The sequence below is a fragment of the Mesoplodon mirus genome (genome assembly GCF_964341445.2).
Source record: "Mesoplodon mirus genome assembly, chromosome: 2".
NCBI lineage: Eukaryota > Metazoa > Chordata > Mammalia > Artiodactyla > Ziphiidae > Mesoplodon > Mesoplodon mirus.
The window spans coordinates 15,956,639-15,975,561 of NC_138977.1; the positions used below are offsets into that span (position 1 = coordinate 15,956,639).

General features: G+C 36.8%; 1 protein-coding gene across 1 annotated transcript in view; it reads left to right on the forward strand.

Annotated features, from left to right (window-relative positions):
• Positions 1–18,923, forward strand: part of PPP3CA (protein phosphatase 3 catalytic subunit alpha) — a 303,572-nt gene that overhangs the window by 234,111 nt on the left and 50,538 nt on the right. The window contains exons 4-8 of the mRNA XM_082611195.1: positions 449–560; positions 1,618–1,763; positions 4,619–4,758; positions 14,169–14,246; positions 16,644–16,738. Coding sequence (XP_082467321.1) covers positions 449–560; positions 1,618–1,763; positions 4,619–4,758; positions 14,169–14,246; positions 16,644–16,738 — 571 coding nt within the window. The remainder of the gene's footprint in view (positions 1–448; positions 561–1,617; positions 1,764–4,618; positions 4,759–14,168; positions 14,247–16,643; positions 16,739–18,923) is intronic.

Consider the following 18,923-nt stretch of genomic DNA (forward strand, 5'->3'; position numbering starts at 1 on the left):
GGTGCCTTTCCTTTCTAATTCTCCCATTTCTTTTACCTAATTTTTCAAAATAATTACCTTTATAAAGAGAAGTGACTTTATTTTATTTATTAATTGTCTATCACATTTCTTCTCATACTTTGACACAAGTATTTTTAGTATATTTTCATTTTTAGTATATTTTCATTCGGGCTTTTCCCAATAAACTCTATGCAGTCCATTGTTTTAGTGTGGTGTCTAGATCTCCAGTGCAATGTTTATACTTTAGTATAGATGAACCTTGGCTCTGTACCAAAGTAATGTTTTCTGTTTGATTTTCAATATCCTCCATAAAAAAGACTTAGCCTTTTGGAGACTTTTGGTCACAGTAGTGCATTTGGTTCATGTCTTCCTGATATGTCAGCCAAGGTATGTGTAAGTATAATGGAAAATATTTATTTTTATATTATTCTTTTTTTTTTTTCCTCAGTGTGTGCTGTATTTGTGGGCTTTGAAAATTCTTTACCCCAAAACACTGTTTTTACTTCGTGGAAATCATGAATGTAGACATCTAACAGAGTATTTCACATTTAAACAAGAATGTAAGTATACTTCAGGCTTCTTCGTTTATCATCGTATGTGCTAAATAGTGATTTTAATCCATACAAAGAGCATATTACAATATGATCCCTTGCTTAAAAGTCAAAAATTCAAAAACTGATACTATATTATGTCATTCCATATTACTTTCTGAGCATGGTCAATTAAGAGAATTCAGAATTTCTTTTTAAATTATAATTTTTTATAAAGTGATATAAAAATTCAAATTAATATTTGATGTGATTTAGCCTAAGCAACAAGTGATGAAATTATTTTTTTAAATAGCCAGAATACTGCTGTTGAGGATAATCCTACTCTTTAATCTCAAATCACTCAGTAAAAACAAATGGAGGGCAGATTCAACATTGAGCCTCTCTTTCTGGACCCAGTAGATTTACCAGCCTTGAGTGGATTTTACAAAATTAAAGACGACTTCTTCCTTTAGAAATAAATGCTAAGCGTGAGGAGTACTTCATATAAATTTCATTTTCCTCTTCTCTTAATTTTCCTCATTGTCCTTGGAAGTTTCAATTTCTCTTTGTCATTTAGTCCTATTTCAATGGAGCATAGAGACTTATCTCAAAACATTAGATATAAGTCAATAAAGGAAAAGTAATGTGCCGTGATTTAGAAACAGCTTTGGAAACTTTCTTGCAATCTGCTTTTCTATAAGAACATTCAGGAGAATCAGCCAGTTTTGTGCCCTCTTCTGTTGGTCTCCTAGTTGCTGTGTTTTTTTTGTTGTTTTTTTTTTAATACACATCTGCAGATAACTAGCAGGGATATATGCATACAAAAGTTCTCACCTCTGTTACACAAAAAGTAACTAAAAACTGCCAAATATGGAAGAACAACAAAAATAAAAAATAGTAGATATAAAGATTAATATATAACTTTTAAAAAGTCTTCTTTAATCACATTTGGAACTTTGCATGTGTAGTTATATGCTAATATGATTCCGGCAAGAAAACATTTTTTTTTAAAACCCTATTTTTATGAACCAAATCCTACCTATGAAATCATAAGAGTAAGTAGTTGGTTTTTAATCATATATTAAAGGTAAAATAAAGTATTCAGAACGCGTATATGATGCCTGCATGGATGCCTTTGACTGCCTGCCCCTGGCTGCCCTGATGAACCAACAGTTCCTATGTGTACACGGCGGTTTGTCTCCAGAGATTAACACCTTAGATGATATCAGAAAAGTAAGTTCTGTTGTTTTCCAAGTCTACCATTTGGTGTCTTTCAGTAATAAATGCAAGGCATTAATTTCCCTGCCTTTATCACTAACTTGAAACTTCTGAATTAAAATGATTTAAACTGGTCATGAATCTCTTTTTTTTTTATCTAGAAAGAAACATATATTTATACTTGGAAGAGTTTTCATCTCGAAAACCTCAAGGTTCATTTTACCATGTGATGTGTCATTAGAAATACTAAATATTTGGTCACTAAAATATATATATACACACACACACACACACACACACACATATATATATATATGCCTTTTCATTTCCCCTTGGCTTGTTTCAAACAATGTGTTGTATATTCGTGGTATATTACAGTTAAAAGATGTTGCTTTCCTCTTGGGAAAATATCACAACTTGACCTTTAAAATGTGTCCATATTAGTATTTTTTTTTAAATCTAACAATTTTCACAGCTTAAAATTTTAAAGTAACAACCTAACAAAGGCTATGATGCTATTTTATTGATTGTACTGAGAGGCAAGGTGAAAAACAGTTGATTTTTTTTAAAGAGGTATTTTTCTACTTAATTTAATATTAGATCTTACTGTTGTTTTGGCCAGCAAAAAGATGAGTTAGATTGAATGTGGGAATATCTCTTTCATGAGAAAATGTAGTATAGGATAGTTTTATGTAGTGGAAGAGGCAGTCTTTTATTTCTTTGATTATGCTCAATATTCTTTTAAAATTTCATTGGTTTTTAAAGAAAAACTATATTTAAGTAAGTAAAACAGTCAAATTCTATCTGAATACTCTATCATTAAGGTCTGAGTCTTCAAATGTAAAAATAATATTGTATTTACTTTCCTGTTAGAAAGGAAATTCATGGGTTTTATTTTTAAAATTAAACAAAAATACATTAAATAAACCTTTGTTTCCTGCTCTGTGTGTTTGTGTCCTTTTTTATAAGACACCATTACACATCTGCTTCTGGTGTTCTGTAGCACAGAGGATTGATATTTGCTCTATATTTCAAGTTCTGTAGATACAGGACACTGAAGTGTAGTCATGGAGTTCAAGTATAGAGTGGTTCACTTTCTGCATGAATGTAACCACTTTATTCTTCTAGAGTCTGATGGACTCCTGAAATCAGTAACTAAACTTCTTATCATAAATTATGTAGATTTTTAAAATATGCTCTGCTATCCCTAGAACTTTGTTTCTGGCATGTTTCAGATATTATGTTCAATTTTTGTATTTGTCAATACACTTTGGACTGAGCCATAAAGTGATTTTTATGTTTGCGTTTGCCATATGTCAGAGTTTCCACCACACTTACTTTAATTAACTTCAGAGTTGTTTATTTTCACAGTAGATGGTATTAATTTCAGAATGCATTTTATAACTTTTCCAGAATAAATTCTATATTCTGGTGGCCTTACCAGAGCTCTAGCTGGGATTCACATTAATCAGGAAGTCTCCCCCCTCTACTGTTCTATCCCGAATAATCAGTTCTTGCTTCTCAGAAAGAAATTCTGTATTTTTATGGACAAGCATTATTTTTCTTGTATGAATTGTTCCAAAAGCATAAATTATTTAAATTATCTTAAGTCTAAGTTTGCAATGAATATTTTATGTATAGTATAATGGTTGAAATATAGAGAGTCTTGTCTTATTGAAGTTTTTCATTGGGTGTTGAAAAAGTGAAATATTGCTTCATTCTTTTTAGATATTAGTAAAAAATGGTGTGTAGCAAGACCATTATTTACATCACCTTTTATGTCTCAGAAAAAGAGAGAATTTGATAGGCTGTCAGCCTTATATATTCACCTGTCCCTATGGGGTTTTTTAAAATATTAAAGTATTGAAAATGAAGAATATTGGTTCTTAATGGGTTTTCAAAGCTGTTTTATGCTTTTTTTCAAGAGACTCCATAATATCTGCTAACTTCACCCAAGATCCTTTGATTGTAGTCAAATCAGGATAAACTATAAGACGGTGACAGTGTTATAGAATTGTTGGTGAAGTGTCATTTCCAGTTATTGTATTGCTCATAGCTTCTAAATGTACCATTTTAAATTGAAATATGACTTTGCTAAACATTTGTAGCTGGAAACTTGGAAAATGGATTTTGTATGAGGACTTAAGGTAAAACTATAAAGCTTAGAACTGTGAGCTGAAGAATGACCAGCTAAATTGGAGTTCATTCTACTGCTTATTGTTAAGATTGGTTTGTACCCAGTAAAATGACTCCAATCATCTTGGACTTTAATTAGAAACTTAGATATCCCCTAATGAGTGAATATCCAAAATGTCATATAGCAAGTAACTACTCTTAAAATGAAAGCCGTCTGTTCTCAAAATTATATTGTTGAATATAAACACCGTAAATTGTTCCCCATCCTGATTTCTAAATCACAGTTTGATGGGGGCAGTAACAGAAATTTCCCCAAAGATAAAAAATAAAAGCTTCTCCTCAAGAAATGAAACACAGTTAGAGTCACATCAGTTGGTAATAACTAAAACACTAGGCTGGCTAAAATAAAAAGGAGAGAAAGACAGAGAGGAAACCAGGAAAAAGGAGAAACAGAGTAAAGAGTGGGAATTAAAGAGGCAAGAGGGAAGCAAAGGGTGAGCTGAAGGCAGATAATAAATGAGTGTCAGGAGGAAGAAGGAAGGAAAGTTCGAGAAAGGTGAAGAGTCGAAGAGTGGGGAGGAAGGAGCATAGGTCAGGAGAGAGGTAGGGAACAGTTCACGCTGCGCTGTGGCTGGGGAGCAAACGTGGGTACTGCAAAATGCTGGTTTCTTCTATTTCTGAATTCCAACTTTCCAAAGATTAGTATTTTGTTCTCTGTCTTCTATTTTTCTTAGTTAGACCGATTCAAAGAACCACCCGCTTATGGACCTATGTGTGATATCCTGTGGTCAGACCCCCTGGAGGATTTTGGAAATGAGAAGACTCAGGAACATTTCACTCACAACACAGTCAGGGGGTGTTCATACTTCTACAGGTGAGGACGGAGAGCTCCAGCGTGCCTCTTGGAGCACGTGACATTCGTTAACTGTTGTTATTCATCGGTTCATGTATTTGATTTAGCTATTATGTGCGTAGAACGTTTCTAGGAAGCAAGTACCAATGAAAGGTTTACTTTGGTAGCCTGGTTCAAATGGGTTCTTAGCCCTTGGAGAATAAAAATATAAATAAATAAGTAGATAGAGAAATAAATGAATGTATCTATATAGACATATAGATATAATATCTGTAAAGAATAGAAAAGGCATAAAAGCAGCAAGTGGCTTCAGCATGACAAAGCAGCTGAAGAAGGTAGTAGGGTTTAGTAGAAGATTTGTTCTGTTTCAGGAACTGTAGGGAAAAAATCCAGCGCCAGCCTTGATTTTCTTTTTTCTTCATTCAATTATGTCATCACTTAAAATTTTTTTTTACCAGTTTTCATAACTTAAATGAGAAAACCAATGTCAAATTGATCAATTAAATTATTTTCAAGTTATTCTTAAATTTTCTTAAGTTCATTGGACTTCCTGAATAAATTAAAATTAGCAGCAACCCAGTATATAGGTACCGTAGTAAATTTATTCTTAGCACTTTGACAAGCCATGTGGACAACATTTTTATAGTAATGTTTATATTTGCAAATGTATGGAGATTTGGAAACATTACCACCCCCAATAACATTTCAGAGCACTTCAGGAAGAAATCAACAACGCAGTTGGGTTTTTGCATATCCTCACGATTTTCCTGACATCTTAGTTACCTCAATTTTAGCCTACTGCATTTTATTACCCACAGTTGCACTAGGTTCCCTTATCAGACATATAGTTTGATGTGAAAGTGGCCAGAATGAAAGTGCAAAAGAGATTATGGAGAAGTTGAGAATTTAAGTTCTAGAATACATAGTCTTTTAAAAAAAAAAAAACTGGAAGATCATACCTGATGTTCACTGAAGTTTACACTCAATTCCTGCCCTGGCAGCCAAGCTAATGACCAGGCTGGAAGAACTCTGTAAAATGCATCCAACCACATATCTTTCATCTCTAGAGTAAGCAGATATCATCCTTCTGCATAACATTGATCAGAGTTTATTCTGGAACATTTTGGTGGAAAATTTTGTTCCATACATTGTTTCCCTTATGGGGGAAAAAGTTTCCTTTTATTTATCTGTTGATGTGATTGAGAAATTGAAGCTTGCGAACAGAAAGTCTTGTACACTATAAAGCATCATTCAAAGAATGGTTTTTGTTTTAAATATTAAGAAAGAGGTTTGTTCCAAGCTTATTTATGAGAAAGTTTACAATTCATTTCTATGTTTTGGAAATTTTGGCTAAAATTAAGAGTCATGGTATAGTATTTCTGAAAAGCCTAAGGTTTCTTTTCAGTAATTAGTTAATTGGAGAGTAGTCTTTTATTAAAGACATTCCAACTTTTAGTGAAAACTTGTATTGTTGAAATATATCAAAGCCAAGTGTTCAATTTTCAAATCTGGTGTCAAATCCCTAATTATACCAGGAATGTTTAAATTACTTATTTGATACCACTGAGTTGTGCTTCAATAATACAATATCAAATAAAATATAAACCTCTTGATTTCAATATTAAGCCATATTGCATTCATCATTTTTTAATTCATAGTATAACATTCCTCTATTAGTTTTCTGAGTCAGCTGTTCAAATATATTCTAAATAAAGTCCTGTACTGAACTTATATAAAGTTATGGTATTTTTTTTGTTTTGTGAATATAGACACAGATGTGTTTACATCAGACGTAAAGTCCATCAACTAGATAATGGGAGGATTATGCGTGTTTTCACACTTTTGTTCTCACCAAAATTATTATTTAACTCCTCTCATTAGAGGTTCTTAAGAGATAATGATCGCTAGCCATGAGAAATGCTGACTGTCAAAATCTACAGCCTATGTACTCTGAGAAATGGTAGAGCAGTGTGGATTGCTTTATCTGAAGAGAAAAATGACTCACATTCTTCTAGAGCTTTTTGATTCTTTTGTCTTTAGTTATATCTTGAAGGTGTCAAGGCATCCTCTGTGGTCATGGTTTATAAAGCTGATATAGAGGGGCACAAAGGAACAATAAAATTAGTAAAAGAACTCGGTGACAATTACCTGTTTGAGTTATTGGCAGTTAGTTTGATCCACAACTCCCAGTTTTATTTCACATGTGTCTATAGAGTTTGTATATTTAATTTGCTATGCCACCCTGTCCATGATCTAATGTATTATCTGGGCCATGATTTAAATAAAATGAAGTTATACGGGCTTCCCTGGTGGCGCAGTGGTTGAGAGTCCGCCTGCCGATGCAGGGGACACGGGTTCGTGCTCCGGTCCGGGAGGATCCCACATGCCGCAGAGCGGTTGGGCCCGTGAGCCGTGGCCGCTGAGCCTGCGCGTCCGGAGCCTGTGCTCCTCAACGGGAGAGGCCACAACAGTGAGAGGCCCATGTACCGCCAAAAAAAAAAAAAAAAAAATGAAGTTATACAGATAGATGCATCTGTAAGAATTTGCCAATGCTGCTCATGAGTTATAGAAGATAGTGCATATGACAGAGAGGAAGGAATCCATAAGAACTCTGCTTTTGCCCCAGTGCTACCATCATCTTTAGAACCTTAGACCAGAGTTTGCATACTCAATGCCTATAATGTTCAAGTAACTAAGATGCTTGAAGCAGCCACGCACTAGAGTATAAAGGTTCGTGAGGATCGTGACAAATCAGAGGTAAAATTTCATTTTCATGGAGACCAAATGAAACTGTCAGCCAGATTTGGTGCTTTGGGTTGTTTACCTTGGAGGCATCCTGTAAGCTCTGTGTTCTAGGTATAGCTTGATTCAGAAGAAGTGAGTTAAACCAGCCATTTTAAAGTTCCTCTATGTGCTGAGATTTGAAGAGTATCTTGACGGTCACTTAAAACGTGTTTTTGAAGCTACAAATAGCAGCTCACTCAAATCACTACTGGTCTCTTAATCACAGATCAACAGCCTTTCTTCTGTTCACAAGCTGCCCAACCTCTCTTCTACAGTTGACACTCTTGTCCACCCCTTCCACCTTGAAATGCTCTGGGTCCTCCTTTTCCCATATCCTGATTCTCCTCTGACTTAACAGGCAGATCCCTGACTCTTCTCCTGCCTCTTTCTTTGTCTTCCTCCTGCTCTTGACATTTTTCTTCACACTGTTCCCAGGAACCTCATCTATTCCCTTAACTTCACTGTAAACTTTGAACTCTGTGGTTAGATTACCAGATCTATGTCTGGTCCCTTTGTCTCTTTATCTCTCCTGAGCTTGAATTCTCTATGCCTAGTTTTCTGCTGGAATTTTTATCTTAAATGTTCCATTGTCACCTTATCCTGAACTCACCTTGCCTGAAAAGGTTTATTTACCTTCCCACTTGCTTAATTCCCACTGGAGATTTCTCCTGGTTTTTCTGTTTCTATTACCAGTTCATTTTCCCAATCACACAGACTAGCAAATACCTTTGCTTTTTCTTCTTGTGCTGAAATCACCACCAACCAGTCATCATGTCTTATTGACCCTTTCTTTAAAATATAACCAGCATCTAGACCATCCTGCCTTCCCTCCCTCCCACTCTGAGTTCAAGATCTTCATTTTTAGCCTGTCGAAATCACGCCTGATTTCACAGCACCTTCCTATCCCCTCCCCTCAATTCACACTGTTCCATTCATGGGTAACCTTTTGAGAATTCATTCATTCATTCATTCAATTATTTAACAAATATTAGCTGAGCGCCACTATATATGCCTTCTGTAAGGTTTTATAGGTACTCAAAGTCCCCGCCTTTGAGGGAATGACAGTCTAGTGGCAGAGACCAATAAATAGAAACTGATAAATTGCAAGGTGAGTAGTTCTGTGATAAATGTGGAGGTTATCTCTCACATACACACACAAGGATGACTGGGGTTTCAGGGACTATTCATGGTGGAAATGTTATTAGACCTAAGTGTTAAAGGATGAGTAGAACATATCCGACCAGAATCCGTGGGGGAGGCTCTTGAAGGCAGGGAAGTGAAAAATATGAGGAAGATAAAAACTCTTGGAATTCTAGAAAGATGACTACCCGAATGGTCTCACTTTACCCCCAATCCCAAATTACAGGTAGCTGCTTTGGTAGACACTAAAGCTGAACCTTCATATAACTAAGCTATTCTACTCCTATTTTTATATCCACTAGAAGTGTGTACACATGTGTGCCAAAAGACATATACAAGATTGTTCCTAGCAGTAGTATGCATAATAGCCAAGAAATGGAAACAACCCAAATGTCTGTTTAGTAGAATGAATAATAAACTGTAGTATATTTATGCAGCTATATGCAGCAAATGAGAATGAGAAAAACTGCACAGAACAACATGGATCAATGTCACCAGTATAATGATGAGTGGAAGAAACCAGATACTAAAGAGTGCATACTGGGTGATTTCATTGAAATAAGAGTGCAGCATTAGAGAAACCAAGTCTATAAGGTTAAAAGCCAGGATGGTGGTCACCCTTAGTGAGGTGTTGGTGACTCGAAGGACATTTGAGGAGTTCAGGTAATGTTCTTTGTCTTGATCTTAGCGCTAGTTACAAGGGTGTCCACTTGTAATCGTCTGATTGGTGCAATTTTCTGTAAAGATGTTATACTTCAGTAAAAAGTTTGCCTTAAATAAAAATTGCTCACTGCTCTTGAGGCAGCTGGCAGCCAGGAGCAAGTGAGGACTTAAGCTCTGGTGAAGCTCTGGCAGGAAGAGTTGGGGCCCTTCCAGACTTGATCCCTAGTGGGCAAAATGAAATCAGTTTGGAGAACCTGGAGCAAAGAAAAAAAACACGGCAAGTCCTAGGAAAAGATAGGCCTGACAGCATCCGGGCAGTGCCAGGACACCCCAGGGCTAGGAACCCATTGCTAGGCCCCAAGATGCAGAGGAGGAGCTGGGCAGGGGGGCGAGTCCTCCATACTACCAGGCTGAGAGTGGGTGAGGCACCAAGGAGGCAGGTGGAGGCTTTCTCTTGGTCCATTGGCAAGGGATTGCAGGCTGCCTGCCTCTGCTTGGCTGAAGCCAATGAGGGCAAGAAACCCTCTGCATCTCGCACCTGCATAACTGCCCCTGTTGAGGCTCCTCCAAAAGTTGTGTGTGAGCTTCAGTAAGCTGACAAATTGCTGCTGAGCATTTAGAATATGAAGGCAAATAAAACAGTGTCTGTCTGTTAAGGCATTCGCTATTAACTGGAGAGCAGATGTATAAACATAAATTACACTGCAGTGTGACGAGTGATGTATTAGATTCATATGTTATGGGAACATGGTGGATGTAGCAATTTTATGCACCTCAGGGTGAGGTAGGTTTGAAGGGTAGGGTTCACAAATGATAATTTAGCTAAGGCTTCGCAGAAGAGTGGGCCTTTGCAGAGGAACAGACAAACTCAGGGAAAGTATAAGCAAAGGCATAGAAGCATAAAAAGGCATTTGAATAATGCCTGCTGGCTATTATCATGGTTAAAGCATCTGAAATCTACAAGATTTATTTCAAGGTCTAAAATAGAGTTTAATATAGCCAGAAACAAAAATAATAAGAGAAGCAATAGAATGAGTCTAATAATAGCTGTTTGCTCTAATGCCCAGCCAGTTTTTCTATCATTTCTCACATTTTTGTCTTTTCTACTTTCTTTACCTTTGTTCATGCTCAGTCTCCTCCCTATTCCTCTCCTTCCTTCAGTGGAATTTAACCCCTTGCCTGTCTGCTAATCCCCATAAGTTATTGCCTCTAAGGTCTAACACAAGTCACAGCTAATAAATGGAACAGCTACTGCTGGAATCTGGGGTTGCTGACTCACGTTCTGTGGCACATTCCTACCTCCACACTGTGGTGGTGAGGACACAAATAGGAGTGGCTGAATGTCTACTGCCATGGGCCAGGCACGGGGCTAGGACATCTACATATATTTCTACTTCATTTAATCTTCATCTCAAATCTATGAAATAAATAATACTGTCTGCATTTTTGAAAATGGGGTAATTCAGGCTCAAAGAAGTGGAATAAGAACCCAAATCTAAGGATCCTTACTATTCCATGGAAATTTCCACCTCCCTTTCTACTCAGAGAAGATGCATTTTCTAGTGCTTAAGGAATAATCATATTCCAATAGAAAAAACCCCAACATTTTCAAAGACTACAATAGCTTCTTTCCCAAATACAGCAACGCATGCTGGTAAATATCACAAAGCTGAAAGCATCACTGGCCTTCACCAATCCTTGAAGCAAGTGTCATTACAAGACATGTTCAGGACATAGGGTCAAAAAAAACTGTTCCAGCAGAATCACTCATACAGTTAGATTGTGCCTGACAAGGATACCCCGGTGGAGGGGGATGAGTGGGGCTGAGATTCAGCCCGCCCTCTGCTCAGAAGGCCATGGCCCCGGCTTGAGCTGATCAGCCTGGAGGAGGAAAGGCTCTTTCTTCTTGGTGGGCCCAGAAATGTCACCTTATTAATGAAAAGAGAAAGGAAAAAAAAAAAAAAAACTACTACAAGATACATATTTTTCAAAAAGATTTCCTCAGACCCACGTGCTTTCTTTTTTGCTTTATAATTTCTCTACAAAACTTTATTATTTTATCTTTAATGTAGTTTTTTTAATTTAAAAAAATATGTTTTACCTTGCTACCTAGATTATATCTTCAGGACAGAAACCATGCCTTGCACTTATCATACCACCCCTCCCTGTGTCTCATAACAAATGGAAAGAAAATCACCAATTAGTGTTTGATAAATTATTGGTGAATTAATGATTTTCCAACTCTCTCTATGGTGTTAAGGTGTTCTGAACTCTGCTTTTCCTACCATTCTACATGTATCTTTTTTAATGCTTTTCAGCTGAACACTTTGTGGTTTATCATCATTTCCATTAAAAAGCATAAAAATGTGGTAGAGGGTTTTTTCCTAATATTGTTCAAGAAATTATTATTTAGAAAAATGTTTGTAAACCTTAGAAAGTTCGAGTATTTGAGTATGAATGCTTTTACATTTCTAAAAATCTTCAAAATGAATTCGCTCAAAGTAATCAAGTGTTCCTCACTTAAAGCTATTAACCTAGCAAATTAACCTAGGTAGGTTAATTTTATCTTCTTCAGATTTCCATTAAAAATAAGATGTATATTTCCATGGGGGAAAACTTAGCTCAAACACATAAAGGTATCAAATTTAACATGAAGAAAATATATTAAAATTATGTTTTCATAAGACTAGGTAACTTCTTCTAAAAGGAAAAAAATAGATAAAAAAGAGCAACCAAGCCCTTTGCACAAGGGAAAAAGTGACAAACATAGACAAACAACCTCTGTCTTACAGTAGTACAACAAGGCAGTAGTGTCTTTCTAAAGAAGCATTTTGAGGGCACAAGAAATGTAAGTACTCTGCTTAAAGAGATAGGGAAGGAACATTTATTGAATGCCTCCGGTACTCTGTCACCCTTTGGCTGGGCATCTTGTAGCTAATATGTACCAAGCAAATGTGCTATTTTTGAAGACCAACCAGTGTCTCTGAAATTAAGGTCTCTTTTGTTGACACACTGATCTGGAAAAGTGATATACTCACCTTTTCCCAAAGTAGAACAGAAGTCTTTGACGGCACATGTTGACCAACTCTTGATCTAGGTACCATGTGGACACGTTTCCATGTAGACACTCTGGGTGGGCCATCTCCTCCAATTTGTAGATCATGCTAATGTTCATCAGTTAGCTGGTTTATTTATTGGGATGACCTGGGAACACTAGGAAGGGAAGGCGGCATGGATGTCTCCTCTTTCTATCTCCCTAGCAAATTGCTAGAATATTCTAGAAGACACATGTGCACACACACACACACACACACATGTGCACAAATATGTGTGCACATGTTGCACATGCACAAAGACTATTTTTGATTTCAGATCACACTTTTGCCAAAAAACTGAATCCTTTTTATAATCAGTATCTCTACAGTGATATGCCATCTTAATGGTATTTTTTCCTCTTCATCAGAGAATTCCTACAAAATCTGTAGCATAGAAATGATTTCATCTTCTCTCTTTTTAAAAATTATTTGAGTGACATATATTATTTCCCCAAAGAGCTATTTTTATAATTGTGAACTGTTTCCTATAGTATATGTAGTTTAGGTTCTAGTGAATATCTGTAGGTTGTTTATATTTAAACAAGCATTGGTTGCTATGTCTTGATTTGAACTATCTAAAATTTATTCATTTTTATGATATACATTTTTCTCATTACAAACTCTTGGAGCAGAGATAAAGTGATTGCAAAAGGTCTTTCAAGTTTAGTTTGTAATTTGAATTTCATTTTTAATGAAGTTTTCGTCTTTGGTTTTGAGACTTTCTTAACAGACAAAATCATATTGATTGTATATTTGATATTTTTATTAAGTCAAAGAATGTCTTAAGATAAAATTCTGTTGGTCACATTTAAAGTACACATTTTCAAATCTTGTGGATTTCATAATTCTGTTTATATTTTGAATGATATAATCAGTTGATGTACCCATAAAGAAGTTGGCAGTTTGACTTTTCAGAAGACTTACTCTCTCCCACTCCCTAGCAAAGTCCTTTCTGTCAAGCTCTCAAACAGGCACCCAAATACAAATAATGCTGTATTTGAGAAAATTGGGATTTATACTTTAAATTCCACTCTCATGTTATATTTATGTTTCAGTTCACTTTGTGTTTAGATGTAGACTTAATAATATTGATTTTCTCTATGAGTTGGATACTTTTCTAGTGTCGTTATATAATGACAGCATTCTTTTTCCAATTCACACACCTCCAGCCCTTTAAAAGTACAGCTATAGGGAATTCCCTGGTGGTCCAGTGGTTAGGACTCAGCGCTTCCACTGCAGAGGGCCTGAATTCGAACGCTGGTCAGGGAACTAAGATCCCTCAAGCCATGCGGTGCGGCCTAAAGAAAGAAAGAAAGAAAGAAAGAAAGAAAAGTACAGCTATAGGCAGATGCAAACTATTATAATGGAATGGATAAACAACAGGGTCTTACTGTATAGCACAGGAAACTATATTCAATATACTGTGATAAACCATAATGGAAAAAAATGGAAAAAAAAATTAAAAATAATGTACATATGTATGTATAACTGAATCACTTTGATGGACAGCATAAATTAACACAACATTGTGAGCCAACTATACTTCAAAAAAACCACAAAAGTGTAGCTATAGGTACTTTTTCTGCCACAGGGGAAAACCTGTCCTTAGAACCAAGAGGCTTGTTTCATGAATGATATATGTTTGATTATACTTGATCCAGTCACATAAATCTGGATGTTACAGATAAATGTGCTACTCTTGATGATTTCATAACAGATGCTTTTCTCTTTTCTTTTTGTCTCTGGCAGTTACCCGGCTGTATGTGAATTCTTACAGCACAATAACTTGTTATCCATACTTCGAGCCCATGAAGCCCAAGACGCAGGGTGAGCAGTTTTGTGGGTTTATGAAAACCATGCATTGCCCTTTGTCAGTCCCTCATATGCTCAGCCGTGGAGGTTCCCTTTACCAAGCTCTCTCCCTGAAGGAATTAGACCTAAAAATTGCCTTCTGGTGACACAGATATGGCAGGGCCCTGGGGAATAAGTGGTTGCAGATGTGCAGTAAAGTCCCCTTTAAAGTCCTTTCATTTTTAGCTTGAAGAGGTAGAATTTCCACCTGGCTGTCTTGAGCACTGTGGGGCCACCTCCTTTCAATTCCTGCTCTTACCATTGTCCCATAAGTGAGTAAATTGCCAGCTCCTTTTCAGTCTTGGTTGGCAGTGTGGATGAGAATTACACATACGTATTTAACAGATATTGCATGTTGTACTCTTGTTTAAAGAGTATCATTCCTGATCCCAAGTTTTAAAGGGCAAAAACAAGAGACATTCAAATGATGGGGAAAATCCTATATCTAACTAACGAATGCATAACATGATTTTGTAATATCTGGTAAATTTTAAAAATGTAAACTGATTCTAAGGGTTTAGAAATCTAAAAAATATCAGATATGCACTTTGATGGTACATTAAATCTACATTTGGGAGATAGGCATAGGGAGAAATAAGCATAATTAATTCTAGGGTTTGAAGTCCAATACCCTTCCCAGTAAGCTCCACTGAAAGGCATTGTTTTGCCTTCAAAAGCTTAAGCTCATTCCTTCATATTCTAAGTTTTCTGAAAAGGAGGAACATTTATTTTTATAATCTGTGTACTGAAATTGGGAATTCAGATGCCTGCATTTTGAAGTAAGCCCATACCTGTGATGATTCTTAATCAAGGCAGATCCTGTTGTTTACAAAATTAGCTTTTTTCAAGCAATCAATCAGCAAGTATGAACTGATCCAATATTGTGTGCTCAGTGCTCTTGTAGCTGATGTTCGCAGTAACCTATTGATATACCCAGCCCATCAGGTGCTCAAATAATTTTTTTCACTTTTCAGGGCAGTGGTGTCACCATTGGTTTTTGGCTGACTGTCCCACCTGAACATGTTAAACAGATTTATCTTAATTCCATGATAGACCTGAAGTCCATCTGCTTATTTAAAAACAGGTTAAGTGTGTCGATTAAGATCAACAAGTATATTTGTTTAAAATGAGCAGTTGACTGATTCATTGGGGAAAGTTGAGATTATGTCATCCAGATTTTTTGTTTTTATTTGTTATCAAGTAGGCATAATCAGCCACAGTTTATAAAGTCAAGGTACTAGGATTAAGAGTGTCACTCTCTTTTCCATTCTGAGTTTTTCCCCCAACAAAGCTCAGTTCCATAAGCAGAATAAATACTTCTAGGATATTTCAAAACATTTTTAAGGGTATATTTTCTCTTGGGAAAAGTAGTATCAAAATATTTGTAAAATTATAAATTTTAAGGTGGTTATTTAATCTATCTAAAGGTACTATTTGAGGCCTGTTTAGAACCCAGCTAAATTAGGCATGATTAGTCTGCCAGAAATAACTGATGCAGAAGAACCAAGGAATGATAAAATTTTGTTTTGCACTTTAGGAATTTTTCTAAACTAATATTCCTGAAATCTGTCACATAGAAGTCATGCGATACGTTTTCACCTTGATGGAAAAGAACCAAATCTCCTGTATTATTTTTTGATTTGAGGACTAGAGTCCTATTTTTGTCTCAGTGAAAGAAAAGTAACTGGATTGTTAATTTATTTCCAAAGATCTTGCAGAGGCTTCATTACTGATTGATTAAATATTTCCCTGCTGAGACAATAATCTTTGACCTATAGACACCAGAAGAGATTGGTAATAAATAAAATTCTAAAATAGAAACAATTTCAGCTCGTAAAACCCATAGATTTAACCAGACATTCTATGAAAAGCAAATCACTTGGTCTAGGCAAAATGGATTTATATAACCATAACAGAATATTGTTACAAATAGAATAATCAGCCTGGTTATTAGTGGTAAAGTTTTGTATATTACTCTGCTTATTTAATCTATTTAGGTTAAAAATATTGGCAAACTTCTGAAAAACATGGTAGGTACAGGTATCTGTGTACAAAAAGTAGCCTTTGTCCTCTCTATTGAACATGGAAAGGAATTCTGATTTTTCACTGAATTCCACTCTCCCCCAGGTCTGCTAAACTTAGAAAAGACCTATTTTGAAATTGTACATATGACTGTGTGTTTCCATTGTCACCCTCAAAATGAATTGATGTCTGTGTATAACAGACTTCAGAGCGAAAATTTTTAGTGCCTCCATGATTGAATTCTCTTTGAATAGTAAAACTTAACTTTAATTTTCTATTTCTAAATGTCTATTTTGATATCATCTTTTTTCCATACTTAGCCTTGTTTTGACTTGTATTTATTGTTTTTAGGTACCGCATGTACAGGAAAAGCCAAACAACAGGCTTCCCTTCTCTCATTACAATTTTTTCAGCACCAAATTACTTAGATGTGTACAATAACAAAGGTGAGTGTTTTCAAATCCCAATTGGAGTTTTGTATAGTATGTGTTATAACTAAGTTCTCTTTTGGTTTGGTTTTAATTAAGCATTTTTAGACATTCTTTTTCTCCTTACTTTTTCATTTATTGTTTGATGCAGATTTTGTGATTATCTTCAAAGTTCCAGATTCAGTTGGTCAGAGGTGGGAGCCCAGGCACTGTTATTTTTTATTTGTTCTCTAGGAGATTCTAATGTAAAGTAGGGTTGAGAGCTACTGCTATGATAGGTATAGGCTTTAAAAGAAAGAATAATTGAAAGAAATCCAAAATCACACTTCTTAAGAAGGATAGGGATTTAAATAAGAATAGTGTGTCTGCACATGTAAAGCATTGTGAAAAATAAGCAAAAAGAAGCTATAGCTTGAAATTTAAATTCAGATTTCATCTGTTGAGCACCTACCATGAGTCAGACCTTGTGACAGGTATGTATTCATTTATTTTTTAAAAATTGAATTAAACTTTAAAGTAAATATCATTTGCCCCCAGAGTGAGTCTCTATGGTAATTGCCTTGCCCAAGGTCACTCAGTTAGGTAGTGATGAACTGGCATCAAACCGACATCATCTGGTCCAGCATCCTGTACTTTCTTTCTGCAACGCTGTACCTGTGGCCCAAAAGAGACCAGGAAAGGAGGGGGCATTATTCACTGACTAGGGAAGAGAGGAGGAGCAGGGGCCACATTGTTTTCTTTCATAAAGGTAATCTCTTTATGAAAGGAAGTGATGTGAGGTGTTACAGGTGTGGCAGAATGAATGAGAGAGTGTGAAACAGTCATTAACCCTCATTGGCATTGGTCTGGATAGTGTATATGCAGCATTTCTGTGTGGCTTTCTGAGATTAAGAGAAATGAAACAGAAAGAAACCAATCAAATAATACATGTGGGGCTTCCCTGGTGGCGCAGTGGTTGAGAGTCCGCCTGCCGATGCAGAGAACGCGGGTTCGTGCCCCGGTCTGGGAAGATCCCACATGCCGTGGAGCGGCTGGGCCCGTGAGCCATGGCCGCTGAGCCTGCGCGTCCGGAGCCTGTGCTCCGCAACGGGAGAGGCCACAACAGTGAGAGGCCCACGTACCACACACACACACAAAATAATAATACATGTGAGGTCAGATATAGGCCAGGAGAGGCAGGAAAAGGCAGCCTTATCTCTGAGCCAGTCTGAAAACTCCTGGAATTGGGAGCCATTTCCATGCCTCTGCGAGTTGTGAGAGGCAGCTTCCTGTCCTAGGCTGGTGTCCAGGATGCCTTCCCAGGCACCTGCTTGGTGTCCTCCGTCCTTATGAATAGGTTGTTACCTTCGTTTCACGCCTGCATTCCACTTTCCCCTTGGGAAGTGGGTCTCTCCCTTTGCCTGTACCCCGATCTCCTGCTTCGCACTTTCCCACCTCCTGCTGAGGCCTGGACACTGAGGCCCGTACCTTCTGGATCTGTCAGGGATCCTGCTCCAAAGGGCAAACCACATGTCACACTTCCCAATCTCTACCTCTCCCCAGAGGAATCTGTGCTGTCCTACAGATACAGTATATGAAGGTCCAACCCCTGTCCCCATGGCTCAGAGAGTGACCCCTGCTGGCTGGAGTTTGCTCTAGCTGCACAGTCTGTCTCATTGCCATTTTGACTCTGGGGGACCCTCCCCTGTGGCCTTGGAGCATGGTTATCAGTAGCCACAACCATGGATGGCAGCATGTGAGGGATAGTTGTCCCCCTTTTCTTACTGCCTAGTTCCTAGAAAAGAACCTGCCCTTGGTCCTCTGTGGCAAGAAGCATGCAAAATCAAGTAAAACATGTTCTCTGCATATCAAGTGCTTATCAACTAGTTGACAGAGCAAGACATCTGGATGATTTCATGAAAATGTAAGACAGTGTCATTAAGTAAAACCAAGAGAGTCAAACACTAAGTACATTCGACAAGGGGTGATTTTTCTAGAATGGTCAGAGAAGGTCTTATTTCAGATAAAATATGATCTGGACATGGAAGAATGGTTAACGTTTGATTAGAAAGAGGAAAAAATAAAGTCAAGGCCAGTGTTTTTGCAACTTTTTTATTTTTAAGCAGCAAAGACTTTTTTTGCTTTCATCTCCAAACAAAATCTCAATCTTGAGGCCTCTTGTGTAAAATCAATAAGGAGTAGTTCCCTTTGGTTGGATAAGACT